Raw genomic sequence first — 18,375 nt, 5'->3', positions numbered from 1 at the left:
GTGGGGAAGCGGGGACCAAGAGGGAAAAGGGGGCTAAGAGATGCGGGGGCGCCCACGCAGCCTGCCGCTCCGGTAAATAAACGCCCCGGGTCCGTGTTTCACTCCACCGCGCGGCGGCTCGGCCCCAGCCGCGGCGGCTGCGGCACCGCCTCGGGCCGCGGGTTCGGCCCGTGCCGGGGGGCGCGGCGCTGCCGGGGCGGGGAGCCGAGCGGAGCCGGGCGCGGAGGTGACCCGGAGGCGGGCGGGCGGCGCAGGGGGTCGCCCCGGCGGGCCGCGCTCCTCCCCCGGCGCCGGCTGCACCGCAGCTGCTTCCTGCCGCGACCGGCGGGCCCGGCTCGGCGCTGCTCGTCCCCGCCGGCGCCGCGGGCCAGGTAGGGGCCTGGCCGCGGCGGGAGGGAGCAGGCCCGGCGCCGGGGGCGGGAGCCGCGAGCCGCGGCCGGGGGAGCGCGGGGTCCGTGGCGGCTGGAGGCGGCGTCCCGGGGAGGGGGGGTGCCCTCGCCGTGGGGCGGGCGGGGGTCGCGCGGCTCCGCTGCCCAGAAAACACACAAATAGTCTCATTTCTCCCTGCCCCCCCCCCCCCCCAGCAGAGATTTGCGCTTGTGGCGGTTGGAGGTGAAGAAAATTCCAGAAAATTCCCATTGCGGCGGCGCCTGGGCGTGAGTAGCGGGGCCGGCCGGGCCGGGGGGGACGTTGGGCCGCGGCGTTACCCGGCCGGGCCCGCGGCGGCTGGAAAGGGAAAGCGGTGCGGTGCCATGGGCGGGGGGGGCGCGGGCCGGGCGGCGGGGAGGGGGCCCCGCGGGCGCCTCACGGGCGGGGCGGGGCGGGGCGGGGTGAGGTGAGGCCGGCGGCGGTGGGCAGCGGCCCCGGCGCAGCGGGTCTCGCCGGCGGGTCTCCGGTACAGCGAGAAGAGCCTTAAAAAAAAAACAGAAAAGATTTAAGTTTTGATTTTTTTTTCCAAGCTACAAGGCGGCTGTATGATCACTTCAGCAATAGCCAGCCTGAAATAGGTGTAGTAGGCAAACTTGAAAAAATCAGAAGTGTAATTAAATATTGCTTGTTCGGAAGTCATAAAGGTTTTAACAACTAAGAGCACGCTGGTTAACGAGTTGAAGTTTGGGTCTTCGTAGCTGAATCAGTGTCACGAACACCGCTTGTGGCCATCGGGGTGACTTGTGCTTTTTTCTTTTAACGCTTCACTGACCAAACAGCCAGGCAGTTATCAGGTTTCAGATATTTATTAAGTACACTAGTATCCTTAAGCAAGAGAGTTTAAACAATATAGCAAGTTCCTTATTTAACAGGGTAAAAATAACACCCTACACTGCATACAGAGCAAGCAGGGGTAATACGACCTGTTCCACGTCAGGCGAGGGTCTCAAGTGTGCAGGACGCAATGGGGGGGGGGGTCCTTACATGCTTCTAAGGCGCATGTCTATTGTGATTAGGTTTCTTGGCATCCTTATCAGTAGCCAGAACCTATGTCACTCTGACACATTCCTCTGGGCTCAACCCGCTGACTGGGTTTTCAAAAGGGAAGGGAAAAGAAATTAATGAAAACTTGTGACAAAGTTTTCCACCCCTCAGATTTAGAGAACTAAATAGTGGAGGCCCCCCATCATGGGTCCTCATGCCTGATTAGCATGTAGTTGTAGATATTAATTCCCCTTTTCACTTGATTTATGAGGCAGCTTTGGTGTGGGTCAGGCTCTTGACATTAGTTTAGGCCACAAGTGGTTGGTAGCAGGTAATAGCGGAGGTGGTGACAAAGGCATTGTTATCATACCCTGCACAAGCTGGGGTGTGTGTCCACAGGCAGGGAGAGACTACCCGGCCTACGCCCGGTCCCACTCCCCATCTGTGAACAGTGATACCTTCCCCTCTTCAGCAGGCCTTTGGAGTAAACACTGCCTTGTCTGTTCTCCACAATCAGGGAAGGCGTCTTTAATCGTCCAGGCCGGTTCAGCTCCTGAAGGCGTCGGGTGCCGCGCTGCGTATCGCTGCGAACTCCGGCAGTTACGTGTTGACCCCCGTCCCTTCTCTTTCGCTTGCTCAGGTGGCAGTACGATCATTTTGGCTTCAATATCAGCTAGCTGATGGAAAAAGACTTTTTCTTTCCTTCTTGACTAGTGCCTTCAAAATGGAGAAGCTGATGTGAGAAATGAAAACTTTCCACTCTTGCTCTGTAAATTGAAAACGAAGTTGAGTGGATCTAATAATTTTTTTAAGCTTTGAAGGACTTGAAGGCTAATCTTTCACTGATATTTAGTGACTTAGAAGTCCAGGTAAGTGGGATATTCAGGAGTGCCTAAACAAGGTAGATGCCTGATTTCCTTTAATGCGAGTGGAAGGCAGGTTTTTTTTTTTTTAATTCCACTGAACATTTACCTGCATTAGGCATCCAAGAGCCTTGTAAAATTAGCTCCTAGGTTGCTAGAAGTAGGTTGTTTGCATAGTGAGCAAATGTGTTGCCTCTTTTGTTAAATAAACCAGTTAAATGCTTTGATAAATGTATGTGTTTTGATAAATGTGCAGAAGAAGAGAGGAAGCAACACCTTTAAGGTCACAGTTCTTACAAAAAACAACATTATAATGCTTTGTGCATTTCAATTGAGTTCAGATTGTCTAGCAAACAAATGAGTTTCTTACCATCTTCTAACATAATTGAAGCCTGAAAAAATTGAGCATCTGAATAAATGTATAGTCAGCAACATCATTATTATTATTATTATTGTAATAACTATTTGTAGATGTAGTGAGTCCTCATGGTTGGGAGAGAAGAGCACCAAGTACAAGGAGAATGAGCTGTAATCAGCATGTTTTAATCCTTATACCAACCAGTAAGAGGTGAACCTTGCCTTAGGAAAAAAACTGAAAATTACAAATGCAGAACAGGGTAAAAACTGGTATATTTAAAGCAAGTTTTATTGGCTATTGATGCTAACCATGATTTAAATCATGCTACCTGTTTGCAGATTTTTAAATAGTAGACTGGGATCTAAAGGTAGGAACTTCAGAAAGTAACGATTTAGGAGCACAAATGCTACTCAAGCCAACAGTGTGCATATGGACTATTGATGAGAATGACCTTTCTCATAGGTGTACCTTGAGTCCCTTCCTGCTCCTCAGCTTTTGTTCAAATAATGTACTTCTGGCCTATTTAATCATCAAGTCACATCTTTGTGCACACTGGTTTGTAAAGATGCGTTCTTCAGTCTGTCTCAGTTGCTGAGTACTTTGTGATTGTTTTTGTCCTGGCTGCTGATCTCATACTTACTCAGAGAAATGTCACAAAGGTTGCTGTACAGATAGAGCTGTACACTCTAAACCTGTGTACAGGTAGAGATGGGAAGAAATTATCCTGGGTTATTTCCTGGATGTCCCTGCCTGCGTATGTAGTTGCTGTTGTCATGGAGTTTCAGTTCGAAGACCTGCATGGATCATGTGTATGCTTCCTAGCAGTTGTATGGAGGTTCTCACTGCAACTTCTTGTTTGTCACTGTGCCCTGTCCACCGCTAGCTCCTGATGGAGTGCTTAGACCTGTCTCTTTATTGCTCGTTAGATTTGGAATTGGCTCTCATGAGCTACAGATGATTTTTGTTCTATGCATTTGCATATTGTAGAGGTGGTTACTGAAGGATATATTCAGTTAACTCAATATGAGATTGTAAGGAGCAGTGAGAAATGGTTCACCAGTATGCCAGGCAGTGTACTGGTTAGAGTAGCTGTAGTTTTAATGTTGTTGGGGCTTGTTTGTTTTTGTTTCGTTTTGTTTTGAAGTGGAATAGTGAATCCAGGGGATAAAATGGCTTTTGTGTATTAAAATCATCATTCCCTGAAGTGAGGGAAGCCTGTCCCTAGGGAAATGAGATAGGAATCTTAAATAGGAAAACGCTGCAATGAGGTTTACACCAGAGAAGCAACTGGAGTCTCTCTTTGGTTGTTTGCATTAATAGGACTTTCAGTGAGTTGGGTATGATATAGTCCTTCGGTTGTTTTAATTCCTTCTATGACATTTTACTTCTCAGGAAGTAGTAATCTTGTTCTTGAAAGACTACACTGTTTAGTAAAACTCACTGGTTGTAGGTTCTGAACTGAGAAACACATGGCGATCTCTCTGGGTAGACAGAGCAAGAGTTGCTCACTTTGCAAGCCTGGTCCCTGGAGTGAAAGAGAGCGCATCATGTAACTTATGCAGACAGAAGTACAGAGTCTGTAACATCTCAGATGAGTTTTTGGGGAGACCACAAAGTGAGGAGGAACACAGCCAAATCTGAATGGCAATAGAAGAAAAAAAGGAAGGTCTGTTATACAATGAGGCTTGGTTTCTCCAGTTTATTTTCTAAAGGACTTGGTATTTTTTGTTTGAAGTGCTGAGCATTCTCAGTGCCACATGAAGGTAACAGGAGGTGTGAGGCCTCAACAGCTCTGAAAGCCAGGCCCAATTTTAACCATGGGCCATCAGTGTGTCCTTCCAACAAAGGAGGCCAGCACATTCTGGGCTGCATCAGGAAGAATACTGCTAGCAGGTCGAGAGAGGTGATCCTTGCCCTCTGCTCAGCCCTCGTGAGGACACACTTGGGAGTGCTGGCTTCCCCAGTACGGGAGAGACACATAGAGCGAGTGCAGATGAGGCTTGTTATCCATGTGTATAAATACCTAATGGGGGGGGGCGGTGGGTGGGTTAAGGGAAAATGGACAAAATGCAATGGCCACAAATTGAAATAAAAAATTCCATTTAAGCATTAGAATAAAAACTTTTTTTTACTGTGAGGGCGGTCAAACGCTAGAACGGGTCGCCGAGAGAGATTGTGGAGTCTTCATCCTTGGAGATATCTCAAAACCCGACTGGACACGGCACAGAGCAGCCTACTCTAGGTGACCCTGAATTGGGCAGGGGGTTGGACTAGAGGATCTCCAGATCATCTAGTGCCTTCCAACCTCAACGACTCTGTGATTCTGTGAAGTAAAGCCAGTGCAAGTGAAGCCCAGTGAAAATGAAAGTGAAGCAAACAGAGCAAATAAGTGAAAGCATAAAGGTTTTAAGCAAGAAGCAAAACTACTAGAATCCTAAATGAAAAACATGTTAAAGGAGTAAAGTTAAAAAGTTGCTGCCTTTCTGAATGAGACCCAGAACATCCCAGATCTGTGTGCTCCTAGTTTTGCAGGTGTGCCTCTATTTCCTGTCCGGAAGAATGAACTTTGGAAGCAGATCCTGAATTTCTTCTTTCCTAAAAGAGTATTCCTTAAGTACCCTTTTTATAGTAGTTAGTTGAAACCTCACTGACATTTGCACCCCTCTATTAGCGCAAATCCAGTATTTTACATTCCTCGTGTTTCTTCATGTCTGGGTGGAATCTGTAAAGACTGATCAGCGCTTTCACTGCTAGCATCAAATTGCATTTTTTTTTTTTACATGTCAGTTACACAATCAAAGTTTACAAATATTTTTGGCCATCTTTTGATTCTGCCTCTGACACACATCAGAATAACAGCCCCTGTTAATCTGGAGAAAGATTCTGGCTCTTTTGTAGTTCACTAACACTTTCAGATATGCTCATCTTCCTATTCTCTTCCTCCAGTGATTCTGATCATTAGATTGATGTCAAATGTAACTTTATATTCTCTCCTCCATTCTTGCAGTTGGCTTCTTGCTGACCTTAGCAGTCTATGTGGTGTTAGGTTTGCAGCTGCAGAGGTTTGTAAGCCTTTGTTTGATTGCCTCAGCCTAAAGCAAGCTGACTGCTGGTATTTTTGACTGCTTATGAAACTCTACTGGAGTCTGTGTGCTGAAACTTGCTAATATATTGTTAAAATAAACTGCTTTCCTAGCCAGCAGTGTATGGTTAAAAAATGTGTCCCTTCTGGAAATCATCCGGTTGAGCATCCTGATCAGAAACTGAAATCATCAGAAAAAATTAGTAATGGTCTGACTTCTTAAAAGATTTCTGGAACTTTGGCCTACTCAACCATATGCTTGTGCTAAATACAGGAATCTGTAGGGTAAATGCTTTAATTGTGTGTTTGTTTTAATATATATTGTGTGTTTTAATGGGCCCATCTTTTGCTCTGTATGTACACTTAAAAAAAACTTCACCATATAAATATAGTTAACTATATTTTAATCCTGCTTACTGAGTGCAGCACTTGATGCATGACGTATGTAAGTTGATTTGCCAAGAGATCATAGAAATACTTTTAAGAGTTGGAAGGAAACGAGTGTGTCTCATAATATCTTTGAGAATTTCAGGTGTAGTACATTTAGAATTAAGCATAAAGTTTACTGGTTTGCCAAGAACCTTGTTCAGTCAAACCAAAAAAGAAAAGAGCACCAAATAAATATTAGCTTTCCAAATGGCAATTCCCTTTGGAAAGGTTGTAGGAAGAGTAAAGCAAAAAAAAAAAAAAAAAAGAAAAAAAAAAACACTATGGAAAAATACTTAAAGTTGCTTGATTTCCAATATGTTTCTTCTTCAGCTTGAGACTAATATATGTTATGAATTTGTATTTTTGCCACACTTTGTATGCCACCAGACAGCAGTGTGATGACTGTTTTCATTATGGCCTGTTCTTTCTGCACCCTTAAGATAATTGCGTGTTGAATCTAGCTGTGAAAGAGTTTGTTTATTCAAAGAAATCCTGGAATAGTTGTTCACCTTTGCACTGCTTGAGATGACACATCATTATGAGAAACTTTCATTCTTACTATTTACTTGCCAATGTGGTGAAAGAACGATGCAGATTGATTTCTGTGGACAGCCAACTACTACATACTGCAGAAACCTGATGCTTCTCATTTGGGTTTCTTTGCTAACAAAACATCATTTTGTATATATTGCAATTAAATTGAGTTAGGAAATTGTGGAAGTCAGTCTGATGGGAGGAAACAGACTGTGTTACTTTCAAACTCAGGTGAGCAAGAGGCTGAACTACACTAGAAGAAAAGTTTTGGACTGGATGCAGGAGAGACAACATGTGTCATCTTGTGTTTCTTGTGGGTCGGTTCTCTATACCCATGAGATTAATTCTCCTCATCTGTGAGGTAAACAGTCCCATTTTCAAATTGTGTTAGAATATGCTGATACTTCTCTCTGGCAGAACACAGTGTTTTCAACTTCTGATGGATATTTTTGAGCCTTGTGAAGCCTTCTGTCATTAAGCCTTCTTAGATGAAGAGTCGTGGGGTTATGATAGATGCTAATGGTTGTTGCAGGTCTGTCCACCTGGATAGTTAGAGAATCTCTGTCACTATGTCATTTGACTGTTAATCAAATATTTTAAAATCAAAATAGCAAATCTTTTCTTTATCCCTTCACAACACAAGGAATCACTGTAGGCAGACCTGTCTGATGGAAGGAGAACGCTATATATCATGTGGAAGTGGAATCAACTTGCCTTTCTTTCCCCTATCTTAATTCTCAAAGCATACAGTGATATTGGAAAACTTGAGAGGAAATCAGCTGGACAAAAGAATTGCTAAGCAGCTTACTGGACATAGGATAAATGTCTTCCATGACAGAAAATGTTACAAGACAGACAAAATCTGTCTGCGAGGAGGATTTCCTGAACCTAGCTTTGATAGCTCATCAAGACCCTGGCTTCTGTTAGGTGTAAAGAAAACCAGGGTCATATAGTTAGCTTTGATCCTCAACGAGACCCTCAGCTAGTCCTTGCTCTGCTGCTGGCACTCCAACTCTCATTGTCTTGTCAGTGCTGCAAACGCTTCATACTGGAGAGCTGTGCACGAGGTGTTCTGTGGATTTAGCCCAAAGGGAAGAACCTAATTCGTTTCAGCACTTAGGCAGTTTGTTTGGTCTGAGATTGTGCTACATCGTGATTGCTGGGACCAAATGCTACATGCAGAAAGGTGATGCAGGACAAGCATGAATGAGCTTCCTTCTCATTGAGAGGAGAAACTCAATTCTACAGCAGTGGTGTAAATATTATTTCCAATTCTTACATGGTGAGGCATCCTTTAGTTACCTTTAGTTAAGTAACTAAAAACAAATATTTAATCATTTCATTTTTGAATGTTACCAGGCTTGGCAGTGTGAGTTCTACAAGTTGCACATTTTGAGGGTTTTTTTCCCTACTGCACTAGGAAGAACAGATCAGCCATTTGTTTATTGCTTTGAGCTTGAATCTTCTCAAATGAGCTCAAAAAGAAATACATAACTTTGGAAACAAATTGTGTCACTTTGCTGTCACCAGCCAGCATGAACCAGTATTCTGATACACTGCAGTAGCAGAAGCCTTTAAAAAAAAAAAAAAGCAACTCTGGTAAAATTAAGAATTTGGACGTTTTCATTAGATTGGCATGAAGATGAAGTAGTGAGAGGAATGCAGGTATTTGAAGAACTTCCTATGATGTGTCTGTGCAGCTATGAAGAGTATATGGTCACTTGCCCAGAGGACATGTTTTTGTTTAGTGTCAGCGGTGTGTGGATACTGCAGTGACACAGATGGTTTTGGAGTCAGCCATTTTAGTGCAAAAGAAAGCTTTCCCTTTCTGAGGACCTAATTTTTAATATGAAAAGTTGTGTGATACCACTTTACTTCGACTTTACACCCAGGAGATCTGTTCAAGAAAGATGAAGGTAAGTTGACTTGGGCTGATTAGGTATTGGCACATGCAGTATGTTAAAAAGTATTCTAGAGACTAGAAAGTTAAATGCTCAGCATTAGCTAGCACTAAGGTGACAACACGTTATGTACAACAATGTACGTACAACAGTAATTCTGTGCCTTTTGTGTATATGTGATGAGTTTGTTTATCACATTATGTACCTCTTTCTGCAAGGCTTCTGCTCATTTGGTAAGCAGAGTGAAAGATGTTCACTTAATGAACAAGTACTCTTTTTCTGACTATGCAGTGGTAAGTCCTTAGGCCTTATTTACTGGACACTCCTCAAACTCTGCTATTTGGATAGAATTATTAATTTCACTTCATGGGTGTTGCTCTAATTTCTTTGGTCTGAAATCAGTGTGTTTCGTAAATATAGAATTTGTTTTTGCAATATGAGGTGAGGATATTTTTAATATCTCTCTGTGTCTGATCTATTATTAAAATAGTTGTTAAATTCAGAAGTATCCACTTGCTTTGCCAAACTTGAAGCCAAAGAATGGATTTTTTTTCAGTGCTTAGCATTACATAACACTATATTCAAGCAGAGCTTTGAATACAGTTGTTGTTTTTTAGGGGTCAGCATTTTTGCAAATGTGTGGTTTGCAAAAATGGTCAAAGATCATATGATGAGTGCCTGGAAAAGTGACTGGTTAGTAACCCCATTTCTAAAAAGTTTAGTTTAAGTGGCTGGCTTAACAACACACAAACATTAGCTGCAAAATGAGGGATAGAATCTAATTTTTCAGGGCAGCATTTACTTTTTTTTAGCAAATAAGCTATACTGTCTCTTCCTGTAGTCTTTTGCCTTGCTCACTCTACTTGTTGACACCTGCAACGTTGAGGCATATATTTTCTTTTATTCTACCCTCAATTTACCTGCTGTGACAAGGCAGACAACCCATAGAAAAGAATATATACTATGCAGAGATTCCAAAATTGTGCCCTATATTAGTATTTCTTAATTTTGAAATATTCATGTGCTTCTTATCACAGGTTTTGTTCTGTGTAATAGTTTTGCTTTCTCTTCCTGTAACATGCAGGATTGTAACCTTGATCTTTGTACGCTCCACTACCCTGTGTGTCACCAGTGGCACCGATAGCAGTAATGGTTAGCCACACTCTGTGTGGGTTTCTGTGGAGAGAAGTGCATTTAGATTGTCAGTGACAGCATGTGAGTGAGTTGTAAGAGGTTTGGTTGCAAAGAGGTCAGTGTCTGGTTCAGTTGTGAGCCAGCTCCCGCATGCTAGCTGATTTCTGATCCCATGGAATGGGCTGAGAGAGAGAAAGATTCCATGGGAGGCAGTGGGTCTGGTTTGGGCTCCTTTAGTGTAGCTCAGCAGAAACCAGGAGCTCCTTCTTCACAAGAGCCAAGGTCCTGCTGATCTGCAGCATGTTGCTGCTTTGAGCAGCAGCATCCCCTGGCCCTTGCTGAGTTTCATGTGGGCCATTTAACTTCCAGCTGGGAAAACTGAATACCCTGAAAGGTTGCTAGCTCGTGCTTCACTGAAGAGAGTTTCCAAGGAAGCATTCCTCTTGTATTGGCCTTTCCGATCTTTCCTATTGTCCCTTTCCTGCCTCTGCCTGATTGTACAAATGAGTTGTTTCACTTGTCTGGTCTAAGTCCTGTCTCCCCACACACATACACCCCTGACATTTCTGAATCCCTGTCTCTCTTGCCGCTTCATTCACATCCCTTCCCAGTGGTCTGTTCCAACTCCTTTTCAAACCTGTTTCCTTCCTCGGGACTCTTCCTGCTTGCTGTCGTCAGTCCTGTGTTCAACCATCCCTGTCTCTTCCCTTCAGAAAACAGCCTGGAGGTGTTTAAACTTCCAGCAAGATGGAGCAAAGAATAGGTGTCTGAAAATAAACAACTGATTTATTGGAAGAATTATGACAAGGAGGAAATACCTGTCAGATTGTCAGTTATGATCCACTAGTTACGTTAGAATGAGGCCCTGCTTCGTCTTTTCCCTGGAGCCATACGCAGTGCTGAATGAACATGGCAATTGCTTGAGGCAAAGACAATACACTGTAAAATTAGACAGAATCTTTCTTAAATCTTTCATTGCTGTTACTTGTCCTTGTTCAGACTTCTGAATTTGTCACAAATACCAGATTTCTCTCGTCTATTTCATGGTTTCATTTGCTGCTTCACTAACCTTTAGCTGTTTGCAAATGGGTTTATCTTTTGGTTTGCCCTGAAAGGAAAGAGAAAGTGATTTCTTTTCATGTATTGACTGTGCCTCTGCTTCTTTAGGCTTATGGACTCCTGAACTGTGTTCTAAAAAAAAAAAAAAATGTTTAGCAGCAAGATTTGGCCCAGGTTGCAGTGATCAAAACATGACTTAAAACATCTTTTTCAGGATCTTAACGAGCCAAGATGCCCATCAGGGTTGATGATGTGATACAACTGTTCTGCCACCTCTCTGAGGTGAAGGGAATGAAAGCTGCTGTTAGACACTCAAGTCGAGGAGCGCTGCTGGCAGGTGCAACAGCCTTTATTGGGGGCTTAGTGGGGGGTCCCCCTGGCATCGCCGTAGGTAAGTGTCTTTTAGGAACAAGAAGAACGATTAACGTGCTGGCTGATGAAACTAGCAAGTCAATGTGTAGCATGTAGGAGTTGAAGGGTAGGGCAGGCAGTGGTGAGTTTCATGTTACTGAGCTATAACAAGATGCTAGTTTGTATTTTAGCTTTTTGTAAGAGTTTTTTTTAACAAGATGTGCATCAGTAAGGCATGTGCTGGTGTTTCTTTCTAGAGTGATGGTAACCTGACTTCAACTACTTTGCTGAAAACAGGAAACTACACAGATATTTGAGGTTTAGATTTTGTTTCCTTTGGAACCCTTTGAACAAACTGTTAAAAACTTGCTTGCTTTTGAGAGGTAGAGTGCTGGTTCCCATCTGCTGAGATACGCCAGCGTTAGAGGTGTGGCACAAAACAGAGAGCAAACTTACAGGCTCTGAGCTTGTTGGTGTAGGCTCTGCCTCAGCACTGTAGCAGGAGTGTGAAGAGGAGGGTGGAGGAGCCAGTGGTGTGGGAGCAGTCAGGGAAGATGAAGTGCAGTTGAGCTCAGGTGCAAAAATGTTGGTTCCCAGTGGTACAGAGAAAAGGAAATTGGAGTGTAAAGGGAGGGTAAGTATTCTCAGTCAAACCTTAGCAAGGGGACAGGATCATCTTCCTAATGATCTCATTAAAAATAATGATTGTTTCTTTATTTTAAAACTACCTGCTGTCTACTTCTGGGTGAACTTGGTCTTTTTCTCCAGAACCTGTCACTTTGCTTTTTTTCATGTATTTAAAAGTTACAGAAAGTCTGAGTCTAATAGGAAAGAGTTGTCTCTCCTCTGTATCTCTCTAACTAAGCAATGTTGTCTAGTTTGAAAACCATCTTGTCACTGAGGTCATGTGGACATCAGTACTTGAATACTGGAGTCATGCACATAACTTTTACTCTTGTAAGCAGCTCTGTGAATTTCAAGGACATAGTGGTATCAGAATAAATTGCAATATGCCTGCCTGAGTGTTAGCAAGGTTGAATTACAAAAAATACCAACTAATCTGTGAGGAACTGTAACAGAAAACACAAAGCAAAGCTGGATGATTATTCTTGTTACACATACAGCACTTAATAGCAGAAAATAATTATTTGGACAAATGTACAGCTGAAGTCAGTAAGAGCTCAAAGTAATCATTTCTAAGAAATTCATAAGCTCTGAATTAGAAGTATAATTAAGAATGTAATTGGTCACCTTCTTGAGTGAGATCGTTAGAAGCACTGAATTTATTCTTGGATGTGTTTTCTCATTTGTTTCAGTGTTTGTTTAAGCTGTCTTAGTTTTCTGTGTCTCCAAGTCAAATTCAGTATTCTTCAGCCGTTGGTAATAGAGACACTGGAACCTGTTATTGGAATTAAAAAAAGAAAAAAAGCTGTGTTGCAGCTACACTGCAACTAAATCAGAAAATCCTCCTTTAACTTTTAAAATTGTAGAGGTGAATGTCCCTGGGACTGTGGGGGGTTTTAGCACAGTTGCAGGGACATTTCCAATGAAATGTACTTTGACTTATGCAAGCAGCCTAGGTAGGTCTGTGACTGCATGGCAAGGATTGGGTTTATTGCTGCCTTCCACAAAGAATTAGAGGTTAAGTTACCTTTCATCTGCAGCAGCCACCTGAAAAACTTGCAGCGTGTCTCAAGTGACTATTGCCTTAAGTGCCCCTGAATCAAATATTTTCATAAAGGTTCCTCACAGATGAATTCAGCCATCATAGGCTTTCAGGTATTTCACTGATATCACAGGAAGAATTGCCAACTCAGTAAAATGTGCAAAGTAGAGAATTTTTGTCTAATAAAAAATGGCATCCTAGTGAGTGTATAAATCACTTTTTAAGAGTACTCTCTGAGGATGGGAATTTTGGAAGCAGAGAGTGAGTTCTGACACCTCAATTTTGCAAGTGCTCCTCCCATCGCAAGATCTGTGTCTCTGGGCTGTGTTGTAAATCACGTGAACTTCCTCTGTAAAAGCACTGCTTGGCAAGTTGGCCTGGTAACTCTTTGAAGGAGAAAACCCATGTAGGACCGTAACACTGATTTCTCAGCAGTAGCAGTCATAATCATCACATCAGCTGTACAGGATTCCTCTGCTGTTGTCTTGATGACCTAGAGCCACTCTGCTTATGAGAGTATTTCTTGGCTGATAAGGGGGTATTGATTTGCTGGATGAAAAGTTGAATATGTCTAAATACCCCCACAAAATTGGTGTTTGTTCCTGCTTAGTCTCTGTGAGCAACTTCTGAGGTGTCAACTTCACAGGTGTGGAAGGCTGCAATGTCCCATTTTACAGAAGCAGAAAGCTTGGATCATTCTGGGAGTCTGTAGTAAGAGATTACATGTTCATGGGCACTGATAAGGCAGCTATTGGTTACGTATTTTTCTTTGGGTAGGGTTTTATTTAGTAATACAGCTTATCTTAAAGAGACTAGTGCCCTAAGGAATGCTGTTTTCTTTCTGAGTTTAGGGCTTCAAGTTATTAGTTCAGATTTTGTAACGAGTTTCTTTGTGATTGTTGTTGATGTAAAAAGCTTTAAAAGTCCTTGGTGCTTTGAAGATCTTGTATAAACCTAGTTAAAAGTAGATGTACCTTGTCCCCACAACTCTGCATTGGTTTCTAATAAAGGTGGGAACATTACTGATGCAGCCTCTGCATAGAATTTCAAGTGGCGACATTAAGTGATCAGAGAGTAACATCTGTCTTTATTTTCTAGGGGGAGCATTTGGTGGATTGCTTGGTGCCTGGATGACTACTGGACAGTTCAGGCCGGTCCCTCAGATTTTACTGGAATTGCCTCCTGCTGAGCAGCAGAAACTGTATGATGAAGCCCTTGTTATTCTCAGGAGCTTAGACTGGACTGATGTTGCTCAGCTGACTGCTCTTCTAATGGGAAATCCTAGTCTCCAGCAAAAGTTGACAGGAGTGCTGATAAATTACCTCTCAAAAGAGCTAAGAGCAGAGATACAGTATGGAGAATAAACCTTTCTAGAGCAGGCTTTTTACATTGTAATGAATTTTACTCTGACACTTGTGATTCTTTAACGTAGCAATTACTAGTTATTACTACTAATGATAAATCTAGGCAGATCTAAGGTTTTTTTGTGGGGGTGAAGAAAGCATTAGATTACTACATTATCCTGATGTTGACTTGCTATGTAATTTTGAATTAATGTGCACTGTAGGATGGAACTGAATTCAAAATCAGTAAAAGGAATTATGCTTCTGTTAGGTTGATGTAGCACGGGGTAAAATTTTCGAAGTCACTGTATTTTACATAGGAGATTTAATCTTGTTTTTCAGAAGTGCTTTAAATTGCTTCTGTAAATGGTGCAAAGGTGCCATAGTGGCTTGGATACTTTGAAGAATTTTACCTACTGTCTATTTCAGTCCTGCAAAGGAAAGTTGTACGAAGGAAGGGACTTCTACTGTGAACTCAAAAATCTCAAGCCTTTCTTTATTCTTTGTTTCATTTTTATTGTAATTCTTGAGTTATTTGTTTCTTTATGTAAGATGTGAAGTAAACGCCTAATTGAGACTTAAAGCAACAGGTAAACAAACTATGCACAATTAGTTGTTCCTGATATCCTGAAATGGCAATGCATGGCATTTCTTTTGTTTTAGAAAGGGATGAGTCTACCATTCTTATACTATCCCTAGAATTAGAATTGTCATTTCAACATTATCTTGACTGAATCTGAACAGAATATGCTAGTTGGTTTTCTATTTTCATTAAAATATTCTCAAGAAGTTATATTACAATCAACAATTCAAAGGGATTTTCTTTAAAACAGATTTTCTTGAGAAAATAATGTTCTGTTGAATTCCTAGGAATCATCATAGTGGCATATGTTTTGCTTTAAAGTAAGTAAAATCTTTAGGTATTGGGTGCTGAAATTTGAAGAAGAAGGCAGCCTTTTATTGGTCAGCCAGCAGTTAGGAGTGATAGTATGGGATGACATCCCAGCCACAGTTAGTGTAAAGTCCAAGTGAAGTGTTGCTTAATGTCCTGCTGCTCAATAACAGTTGTTCCCTGTTTATTTCAAGGCACTTGTAAAACAAGTTCATGAACAGAAAATGTACAGATGTGCCTTCTTTTATATATAAAAACGCAAGTGAAACTGTTCTGACAATTTGTCTTTTGTTTTTCCCCTAAAAATAAAGATTTCTCTGTGTGCGTGTGTGTGGTCAGATTTCTAGAAGTTGAGTTTTAAATGGGGAAGTTTTAAATTAGAAAGTTGCCATTGTACACATTTGTTTAATTTAGTTTACAACTATAATTTGTCATTAATAAATGCAGTTTACTTTCCTGTCTGGAGTAGAAGGCAATTTTTCTTTTTTCATCATTAGAAAATACCTTTTCAGAGCAATGAAAGACAGAAGTGAATGGTAAGTGGACAGTCCTTACCTTGTTACAGTTTTGTACTACCAGGCCTGAAATTGGTGTTTATATAGTTTCACTGACAGATTACACACAGAGCAGTTGGCTTCTTAAGACCTTACATACTCTGTATCTCCATTTTAAAACACTATTTTTATGAAGGCAGTTACTTGTTTCCAGTTTTCTGGTTATTTCACAGATCACATGCACTCTTGCCAAAATAACACACTGCTACCAGCAGCAGGTGATTGAATCATACAATAGGATAGCACCTGCCATCTTATGATCAGCTGTAGAAGCCCAGGCATGAAAGAACTTCACATCTGATTGTAAAGTAGGCCATACGAAAGATGTTGCTGTCAATTAATTTATAGTAGTACACAGTATTTAAGCAGATCTCTTCATTAGCAGATTTCAAAGTGATTTTGGACATCAGTATTGTGACTCCCATTTTACAGGTACTCATAAATTGGGGCCTAGATGTAGGCAGTGGTTTGATTTTTATCGCTCAAATCAGTGTCATAGCCATGAATGGAGCACAGGTTCTGTGAGTCCCAGTCCTATGCTCTCCCTTGTTACCCTGTTTCTTAGGGTATTCTCTCAAATATTTTCTTATTATACACTTTGATAATGTTAAACTGTTTTTAATGTCGATCTTTCAGCCTGCATTTACTGTAAGTGGGTATGAATCATATGGTTACCAACAGAAGTCTGGTCTAAGTACTTTAGAGGTCTATGTGGGCCAGTCTAGCCTATGCTAAGCCCTACTGCCATGACGTGAGTTAGCTCATGAGAAGCTTTATACTCTGTGCTACAGAATATGGCATGCTCTTAGTCATTATAACTTCTAATAATTTGTTTAACTTCTTTAGGTTATCAGACAACTGAGGCAGAACCCTTGCTCAGTCAGAAAGAAGTGAATTGAATTCTGTTTCCTGTATCATTGCTTAGCAGGTTTGATGCACGTGGAGCTTCTTGGAAGACAGCAGGTGCTTGTTTTCAAAGTGGTAGCAATAGGTTTGCAGCCAGGTTTGCAGTTTGATCTGAAACGTGTTTCATTGCTGATAATAAGAAAAGAATCCAGCTCAACTGTTTATCCCAAGTGAGTTTGGAGATATAATTAGGAAATAGTACTTGTAATCTAGGAGACTCTGATACACAGCTGCGGAGGGAGAATGAGCAAGTGACCCCACAATGTTTTTGCTCTTCGTATTTCAGTGATTTATGCCAGTTCTTACTGTTGAATGCTGCAAAAAGATCAAACTCCATTTTTATTCTTCTGACTTCAGCCCTATAGTATCAAGGCCGCCACATTATTCGCTGCTTAGCCTTGTCGGGGGATTTGGGCAAGTCAGAAGTACTCTTCAGCAAATTTGATCATCTGAGGGAAAAAAGGCCAGCTGTAAGAGAATGTATTAATCTCCATCTGTTGCTATTCTTTGGTACAGACATGGCTGTCCACCACTGTGTCCCTTGTTGGTACTGGAAGCAGCCACAGGCAGGGGATGACATCTTCTGAAATCCATTCCAGCCGCATTATGTCTAGGCTGAGTGTAAGACACAGCTATCACCTAGGAAACAAGGTAAAGCAGTGCCAGCAGTTTTGGGAAGCAGCTGAAAGAGTCACTGTGGGGAGATGCACATATTTATATAAAGAAACCATCTGTGATGTTGGTTATTAACCTGGTTTGCTTGTAGACACGATGGAATCAAGCTAGCTTTTCACTGGCAGATGGTGTATTTTTAGTTAAAGTCTTTTTTTTTTTTCCTCTGTGCTTTTTTTTAAGCTGTCTGATTTAAAAATGGAAAGCAAACATGATGGTAAAGTATTATGTTTGTGAAGGGAGGGAATATCTATTTTTTTTTAAAAAGCAACTAATTCTAACATAGATTAGTAATTGACATATGCCATCTAGTGGCAATAAGATATTTCTTAAATTAAATTTGAGCTTGGTATGTGACCTATTAAGGCTGCCTCAGTATATGCATAACACAGTTATTTTTTCCATTAAATGTAGGTGAAATTTCTTCTTTTGCTATTAATCCATCAAACTTCTGGACTTAACGAGTTTTTATTAGATTACAAATATCAGCCCAGCTATGACTAGAATTCCTGCACATTTCCTGCTGAAGTTCATGGCAGTTACCATGTGAGCTATGACTGCATGAATGTTCTTCTGCAGTTGCATGTCATTTGTGATCACTGTGAGAAAATACAGAGTCAGACAAAGGAGGTCAGTTTTACCCTTATGCTTATTGAAGGACAAGTGGTTTTAGTGAGCTGAGCAACAGTGAGTTTGTGAAGAATCACTGACCACTGGTAAATCAACAAGCCACTAAGGAATAATTGCTTGGTCTTGGGGATTCGCCTGTAGGTATTTCTTTCCCAGTTTGATCACCTTCAAGCCTGCACCTGCAGCAGCTCTTCCTGGGCCCGCTTTGGAATGGCACTTACCTGTTGCTTAGGGCTGACTGCCCTGTGTTTAATTACTGTTCACGTGGGCTCTGCTCTGCTTTGGCCTTCAAAGCTCTCATTTTGATATTTGCTACTATAATCTAGTCAGAAGTATTTAAGTTAGAAGCAGCATTAAGTCGTTTCCTTATGAAGTTTACTAGCCATGTCTCATACCGATTGTAGTTAAACTGCTTCGACTCCTGACAGCTTTCATTTTATGTGGGCCCAGTTATCACAGTTCATGTTTTTGCTAAGACAGTGCTGCTTAGAGTTCCCTTGCAAGGGAACTATTTGCTATGAAAGGCAAGTATGTTACAAAGCAATGAAGTGAAATCAAAGCCTGGGCAGCCTCTAAAAACCCGTTAAA

General features: G+C 41.7%; 1 protein-coding gene across 1 annotated transcript; it reads left to right on the top strand.

The window, feature by feature from the left end:
* The first annotated feature begins 104 nt into the window (after positions 1 to 104).
* On the top strand, positions 105 to 15,482 carry C13H19orf12 (chromosome 13 C19orf12 homolog). The gene is made up of 4 exons (XM_064519623.1): positions 105 to 371; positions 588 to 656; positions 10,988 to 11,164; positions 13,889 to 15,482. The coding sequence occupies exons 3-4, from the start codon at positions 11,005 to 11,007 to the stop codon at positions 14,152 to 14,154; spliced, it is 426 nt and encodes a 141-aa protein (XP_064375693.1). The 5' UTR covers positions 105 to 371; positions 588 to 656; positions 10,988 to 11,004; the 3' UTR covers positions 14,155 to 15,482.
* Positions 15,483 to 18,375: the final 2,893 nt, after the last annotated feature.

Source organism: Dromaius novaehollandiae, chromosome 13, assembly GCF_036370855.1.
Source record: "Dromaius novaehollandiae isolate bDroNov1 chromosome 13, bDroNov1.hap1, whole genome shotgun sequence".
Classification (NCBI taxonomy): domain Eukaryota; kingdom Metazoa; phylum Chordata; class Aves; order Casuariiformes; family Dromaiidae; genus Dromaius; species Dromaius novaehollandiae.
Note: the sequence above shows the minus strand (reverse complement) of the source record. Positions and strands in the feature narration are given on the sequence as shown.